We start from the raw sequence: 8,049 nt of genomic DNA on the forward strand, positions 1-8,049 counted from the left end.
CCGTAGCCTCCCGATTTCCGCGGTGTGGACGATGGTTGGTTATCTCAACATAGCTGATGCAGCTCGTGGTTCATTCGCCTTCTCTAAGTCCCGTCTTCCATCTGCACTCCGCCGTAGATAGATCCCAGCACCTTCCGTTCGAAAATTCCAAGGGTGCGTTAGTCCTCTGCACCAGGCTTGTCCGCACTGAGCGCATGAAAATTCTGCTCTTTGGATTTACACCATCAAGCACATCATAAAATAGAAATCTTTTCATCTTATCAGATAGAAGGATGTTGAAAAATTTTAAATGTCATTTCGAACTGTCAAAAAACCGCACCGCAGCGCCGCACGGGCCGTTCAAAGTGAAATTCACTAGAGTGTTTTCACCCGGGTGAAAATCTCTTTGCGCGCTCCGTGTGGCTCTGCGGTGCGGTTTTTTGACAGTTCGAAATGGCATTTACGATATTTCAACATCCTTCTATCTGATAAGATGAAAAGATTTCTATTTTATGATGTGCTTGATGGTGTAAATCCAAAGAGCAGAATTTTCATGCGTTCAGTGCGGACAAGCCTGCTCTGCACGTAGAGTCCATAGAGGACTACCGGTCTAATAAACGTTTTGTAGATGGTTAACTTCGTGTGACGGCGAACTTTGTTCGATCGTAGAGTTCTGCGGAGTCCAAAGTATGCTCGTTTTTCCTGCCACAATGCGTCTCTGAATTTCTCTGCTGGTGTCGTTGTCGGCGGTCACAAGTGAGCCCAAGTACACGAGTTCTTCAACCGCCTCGATTTCATCACCGTCGATAGAAATTCAGGGTGGCGGGCGCGGTGATTCTTCTCTGGAGCCCTTTGCCAGTATCTCGCTTGGTAGTTGATCAGCTCCAGCGGTTTTGTTGTTAATCAACCGGCTAACCTCCTCTTCAATCTCTTGGAGGTGAGGGGCTGCAAATCTTTCGTCCTGCGCACGTACTCCTAGATCTGTTGCCGCGCCACCTTCGGTTTTTGTAACGTCGCCATTGAGGTGCTCATCGTAATGCTGCCGCCACCTCTCGACCACTTCACGCTCGCTCGTAAGCATATTCCCGTGATTAACTCGGCACATGTCGGCTTGTGGCACAAAGCCTCGCGATTTCGTTCTTTTTGTTGGCGCTTCTTTCTCCGGAAGACTGAGTTCTGTCTATCTATCTCGTGTCTCATTCGCTTTCGTACGGTGTTGCAGCATTCTCGCCCATGCTGCATTCTTCTCGTTCACATTCGCCGTTGCACCAGTCGTTTCTGTGATTCGGAGGCGCTGTACCCGAGGTACTACCTATGGCGGATCGGATGTCCCTCCAGCCATCTTCAAGTGTAGCTGCGCCAAGCTGCTCTTCCGTTGGTAGGGCCACTGCTAGCTGCTGCGTGTAGTCACTTCTACGTTACGCAGCTGCTCGATGTTGAGCTGCGGCATTCGGCTTCGACGCGTGGTAATAACTGTCGAAAGTTTTGAACGTTTTACAGCGATTAAGTAGTGATGCGAATCTATATTCGTACTGCGGTATCGCTGGCCGTAATCATTCGATACGGCGTGCAGGCTGTTTCGCCCGATTACCCATCTGTACATTTTCTCCCTTCCTACCTGCGCGTTCATGTCACTGACAACGATTTTCACGTCACGCGGCGAGCAACCATCGTATGTTTGTTCTAACTGCGCGTAGGACGCTTCTTGTTCGTCATCAGGTCTTCCTTCATGTGGGCAGTGGACGTTGATAATGGTGTAGTTGAAGAAACGGCCCTTAACTCTCAACATGCACATTGCACATCCTTGTGTTGATCGGCTGCCACCCGGTCACACATTGTCGCATCTTGCCCAACACTATAAATCCTGTTCCCAGTTCATTGGTGGTACCACAGCTTGGGTAGAAGGCAGCCGCTCGATATCCGCTTTTCCACACCTTCTGTCCAGTCCAACAAAGTTCCTGCAATGCCACGATGTCGAAGTTGCGGGGATGTAATTATCCTGCCACATCCTACGAAACCAAGTGACTTACAATTCCATGTTCCAAGTTTCCAATCATAGTCTTTTTTTCATTGCGTGGGTCTTTGCCGATTGTATCGAGTCGTAGTTTCTCCTATGTTATTCGCAATGGGGATTTTTACGGGTGGCTTATTGGGCCTACGATAACACTCCCGTCTCGCCGGGGGAGGCCATCGTGCCGGTTCTGTTGAACGTCCCAACCAACACTGGGACAACCACGCTGATGGGGCTTAGTAGTACTTAAGTATGTTAAGTATGTTACTAAATTACTCCCAACATTACACTGAAAACAGTAGTTATTGACTTTTATAGATTGAAGTAGGGAACATTTACATCATTCTGTAATAAACGTTAAAACAGATAAGACGTTGTTGTCCTTATATCGCCTGCTACAGGCTACCACCTTGGATTTAGCTGGGCTTGATGCAGCGTTTCTTGATGCCATAACAGACGCTGTTTGAGCCGCACCTCCTTGGTGAACAGACGCTCGTACAGACGGTCGTACCTCCTCAATCTAGCTGAAGTCAGAAGGACAACAGTGCCCAGGCTGCACTACCAGCTAAGCACACAACTCTTAGCTGGCGGTCTTTGCCATCGCTTGACCCGTGGAAGCAGGAGGTAGAAACTTGTGAGGACCAGAGCTATGTTGAACGCTCTCCTTGTCGACTCACCGTTTTGCAGCCCGTTAACGATACCATCCTTACCAGCTGTTTTGTTGATTTTGAGCTATAGTGAATGATATATTATAATTTCCCTCAGCGAGGGAGTTTGTTCGTTCACGTCCTCTACTGCAGTGACGTTCTCGTTTCTTTCGATGCTTTAGCCCCACATGTTTTCGTTCTCCTTGCCATGCCATGCTGCTTCCTTCCTGCTTTCATTCACCTCGCGCCCGTCCGTAAAGAGACTCCCCTACCCGAGCAGGGAATGAGAACTAATTGATAACAAATTGAGTTATTTAGATATCACGAATTTTGATAACAAAGTGAGTTTTCATTTTGTATGACTTAAGTGTTAACATAACAAAAATGATAACAAAATAATGTACTGGAATATCTAATTGAAATCAGAATGAGTTCTCATTGATAACAAATTGATATCTCATTTTGTTATCTACATTTTACGACTTGATATCATACGCAGTTCTCAGGGAGTTATCAAATCTAAAGGGTAATAACTAAAAATTAATAACAAATTTAGTATTCATTTTGATATTTTATTAGGCATTAATTTACATGAATAAGTAAAAATTTAAATTAGATTTTATTTTAAATTTGGAAGAAGCTCGTGATTGAAAACTTGTTTTGTTTGATACGATATCATCAGAATATGGCACATATTAATGCCGTATAGTATTATCGATTGTAACATTAACATTTCATCAACCTTAGTTTCTAACTTGGAGCCTAAACGAAGAAAAGTTGTATGGAAATCGGATATGATTCCTCAGCATAACTACACCATGATTCAACTACAAGATTAATGATGGACATTGAAGTGACAAAGAAAAGTAAACTTGGAGTCAAAGGACAACTGCCCTTAACCTTCCGTAACTCGCGCGGTTGACTACCTGCGTCAGCACCACGCTAATGCTACAAAAAGCGAAATTTTTTCAACGTGTTGTACAAAATACAACAGCGCGATCGCTCGAGGGTTAATATTTTTGTATAGGTAATTATATTTCAGCTTTTCCTTCTGATTATATGCACCATGATATGCACTGCAGCAAAACAAATGTGAGAGATGTTCACGACATCCCAGAGCCACAGGCATCGGGACTCAAATTGAATGACATCGAGCAACGAATTGAGTCGCATTCGGCTTCTTAGCTTTTTCCCTCGTTACCCGGGGAAAATGATGACATTGAAAATAAGGCATCCGATAGGAAAAATATTTTACTACGATAATTCTATCGGGTATGGCATAATGTAGTTTGGCATAGTCTTTTGCCAAATGGCATAATCTGGCATAATAGTCGATTGGTAAAATGGCCGTTTGGCGTAACAATAAGTGAAATGGCATTCATCATTTTCATGTATGATAAATATCTGTGTTGTTTTCAAAACTTCAAACATCACGAGATTCATCATTTTGGTACGGAGCTACAATGAATCCTTTTTCGCGCGAGAATACTTTATAAAGGTAAAATATGTGACCTTCAAGAGTAGAATGACCGTAAATTACTTAGGTTGGCCATATCTAACTTCATTTGCCTTTAATATAGAATTTAAAAATATTTGGCAATATATTTAGATTGCCTGGGAACTGGGAACTTTTGTATTCTGGGTAGTTTTGTTCTCTTCGTCATGGAGGGCTTTTTGAAACCTGTTGAATTCAAAGTTGGCCTCAAATCTTTCCCAACCAAGCTATACAACCAAGTTTCAGGCAACTTGGCCGATGAATATCTCCTTATAACGAAGAGAACAAACCTGTCGATAATATCCAGTCACCCTTATTAAACTTGTTAAAGTTCAAGCCAATTTAAATCATTAGCATGACCATTAGGGAACGTCCATAAATTACGTCACGCTTTTAGGGGGGAGGGGGGGTTCAGTGAAGTGTGACAACCCATACAAAAATTTCAGAGGTCTCATACAAAAAGTGTGACATAGGGGGGAGGGGGGGTTGAAAATGGGCAATTTTTGCGTGACGTAATTTATGGACGCTCCCTTACCCAGAATCAGCAAATTATAAGTTTTGTGTTAATATGTAAGTAAAACACTCTGGTAGATTTAACAAATATTTTGTGAATATAATTAACATTAATAAAGCATATTAAACCTTTTTTGGATTTTTGAAATCAAATCTTGTTATCATTGAGTTTTTGAAATGATAACAAAATTATATATCAATTTGATATTAAAATGAAAACAATTCGGGAAGAAAACTTATTTTGATTTCATTTTGTTATCAATAACAAAATGAGTTATCAATTTGTTATAGGTTTGTTCTCATTCCCTGCTCGGGTACTTATTACTAGATATTTTACCTCGCGAGGCTGAGCCTCTGCAGGATGGGTTGAGCGATCTTCCGTAACATAAAGAGCAAACACTATTGTGAGCCGCCCCTAACTTGGAGAACAGACGCTCAAAAGCAAACCTAACATTACCTAACCTAACTTCGGATGGATTTGGAAGCGATTAAATGAAAAATAAAACTGAAAACAAAATCTACTAGTTAGACTGTTCTTCCGATAAATATTTTTATTCAACATTTCTTCTCGGGGTACACTGTCGTTTATCAGGCATATCAGCTAGCTTTGTCGACTGATTTACAATTATAGCTCGATTTTTAGATTCAATGTATCACACGATTAGTACTGCGTGTAATAGAAAACAAGACAATCTAGTACTTTGTCGCTATGTGTTTTATTATTTATATTTTGGATTCCTTTCTTTGCACTCGGCAGAGTTACAAGGGTATTACTTTTCTTTTTTTTTAATTCTCAGAGATGCTGCAACTGAAAGCGAGAGAATGCTATGGTTTCCCTTTACATGTTTATTAGCAATTTTCTTTGTCAGAATAATGTGACAGCATATTAAGCGAACACTCTTGAAGAAGTGCAATTGTTATATTCATTCGTGTTTATACTCATGACAGTTGATTCGTTTAAAGTCTTCCGAAAAATATAGAATAAGGCTAATCCTAGAAAATTTAATTTATAATTTTACAAATATTTATTCATTCTTAACGAAGAACATTGCTACTTATCGAGTTAAAACGGTCAATTTGAACAGACGTACTTTTTGAATTCGATCAACGTTTCCAAAAAAAGCATGATAAATCTTTTTAAAAAATATCTGTATGCAATTGTTTTTACGTTGCAAACTATCGTCTTTCTCCGTGTGCCCTTCCTCCGGCATGCCTATGTACAAATACACGCTGAAGAATTTGCCGTAAAATAATACCCATTAAATTAAATAATTTAATTAAAAAAGAAAAAAAAAACAGTAAATGTACGCATAAGAGTAAAAGAGTGTGGGAGGTTGGTTCTTGTTAGCTTATTTGTTAGCCCTTAGCTCTGTTTTCGTTTGTGGTGGTGGAATTTGCTGCTGCTGTTGAGAGGAGGTTTGCGTTCCGATGGTGGCCATACCGGGTTGATACGAGTGCAGCTGCACGTTGCAACAGCTATCACCGCTACCCAGGGAATTCAACGATACACTACTGTCGGCCGGGACGCCAGATCCGGTCAATCCACCACCCGTCGCTGCTGCTGCTGATATACCGAGTTGGTGTTGGTGGGAATGGTGCAAACTGTGATTATTCAACTGACTGTGGCTATGTCGATGGGTTCCACTCGAGGCTAGATTCGTCCGAGATGAGGGTTTGCGAATTTTCCAAGCCTTCAGTTTGGCTTCCATGTTGTCTAACCGTCGGAGAAGATCTGCCACAATGCTGAGAGTGGAAACTCGGTCGCTGGGGGCCATTGGGGCGTTCAGGACGCTCGAAACCAGTGCCGAGCTGCTATTGATGTTGCCATTGCGTTCTATAATCAACTTTTGCTGCAGTGTGCTATCTTCTGTTTGGTTCACGGAATTTTCCATACTTCCTAGATTGGATTCCAGGTCAAGTTTGCTGGCCGATTTAACAAGGGCAACTACATTAGGATCTGTCTTTTTGCCTATGATGTTATTGTTGATGTTTTCAAGCTTACTGCTGCCGAGGCAGACATTTGCGGTGGTATTCAAGTCGGATCTAAGCTCAGTAGTAGAATTCTCTTGCGGTTTTTCTTCTGTTGTTCTTTCTGTCTGGGCATCGTTAACTTCGCCATCTTCTTCGCTCTTGGGAACATGTCTAACTTTTAGCTCCTGTTTCAAATCTCGAGCCTCGTCCATAAGTCGTTGCAACTTGATTTGCATGCGTTCTTTTTCATCAACCTCCAGTTCCAAGAGAGCATTCTTTTCATAAGCCTGATTCAGCATCGATTCAAACTCGGCAACGCTCTCACTTGCCACCCGATTGGCTCGTTCTAAATCATCATTCTTTTGCTCTAGTTCGCGGATATAAACCTTGAACTTTTCGTTCTCCTTGACCAACTGTTTATAGTCTGCGTCGATCTTGTTCGATTCATTCTCACTGTTGGTCATCTTCCGCTTGTATGACTCACACTCCACTCGAAGCTGACTTACCAGCTGGTTAAGATCCCGAATCTTTTTCTCCTGCTGCTCGACGGTCATTTCCAGCTCCGCTTCCAGCTGCCGGGACTCCTCCGTGAAATCGTCAAACTCCCTCTGGACGTCATTGCGCTCCTGGCCGATCTTCAAGCATCGCTCCTTCCAGTACAAGCATTCCTCCTCCACGCTGGTGAAGAGTTTCTCTTGATCCATCGCGGCCGCTTCCGATTGCACTCGGAATGCTCAGCTTATTTCCTGCATCAAGATGCAAAAGAGAAAAACAATAAAATTGTGCAATTTTGCTGCTACGTTGTATCTGAAGAGGGAAAAGTGCATCACGAAAAACCAACAAAAACAAACTCACCACCTTCCAAAACTTATTCCTTCAGTAGCGGGGAAATTCCGTCCAATGGCACAACGCTTTTCCAATGTGGATACGGAAAAAATATGAATATTCCTCCGTAGCGATTCTATTATGATAATTATGTGTATATTTTTCGCATTTTCGTCACTTTTTTTTCGTTTTCGAGAAACAGTCACGGAGAGAGTCACCAAACAGACGTACACAAAAGGAAAATGATCGATGTCGACATGACAGTTTCAGTTTGACATTTTGTTTTGACAGTTGCGGGGGAACGGAAGAAAAATGAAAATTATTGAAAGATTTCAACGCACAGTGGTGCGTTTCGTGCGTTTCTGAACAAAAGCCAGGCAACTCAAAACCCCCAAAAACGTATGAATAGGGATGATGCACAAATTATGTCACGCAATAATTCTAGATTGAGTTTAAATAAGGGCGAAAGTAACATGAGAGAGTTCTCTTCATCGACTCTCTCTTCTTCAAATTAAAGTGACAAGATGCAAGTATTGTTGAACTTTTTGGTCATAAATCGCTAGGTTGCGTTGCAATCTAGCGTCTAAGTGTTAAAAAGTTCGATTGAA

The 8,049-nt window shown here is 42.0% G+C and overlaps 1 protein-coding gene across 2 annotated transcripts; it reads right to left on the reverse strand.

Annotated features, from left to right (window-relative positions):
• Positions 1-5,164: 5,164 nt before the first annotated feature.
• Positions 5,165-7,693, reverse strand: LOC109398637 (nuclear distribution protein nudE homolog). Of its 2 annotated transcripts, none has more exons than XM_062850709.1 (2): positions 7,475-7,693; positions 5,165-7,362 (listed from the first exon to the last, which is right to left on the reverse strand). In XM_062850709.1, exon 2 carries the CDS (start codon positions 7,318-7,320, stop codon positions 5,995-5,997), a length of 1,326 nt encoding a protein of 441 aa, XP_062706693.1. In that variant the 5' UTR covers positions 7,321-7,362; positions 7,475-7,693; the 3' UTR covers positions 5,165-5,994. The 2 variants fall into 2 exon arrangements, with proteins under 2 accessions (XP_062706693.1, XP_019526566.2); XM_019671021.3 differs by having other exon boundaries at positions 7,472-7,693.
• Between the last annotated feature and the right edge of the window lie 356 nt (positions 7,694-8,049).

This window comes from Aedes albopictus, chromosome 2, assembly GCF_035046485.1.
Source record: "Aedes albopictus strain Foshan chromosome 2, AalbF5, whole genome shotgun sequence".
Taxonomy (NCBI): domain Eukaryota; kingdom Metazoa; phylum Arthropoda; class Insecta; order Diptera; family Culicidae; genus Aedes; species Aedes albopictus.

Bases quoted from the DNA above. Each gene is read 5' to 3' on its own strand.
- LOC109398637 (XM_062850709.1), bottom strand. From the start codon at position 7,320: ATGGATCAAGAGAAACTCTTCACCAGCGTGGAGGAGGAATGCTTGTAC.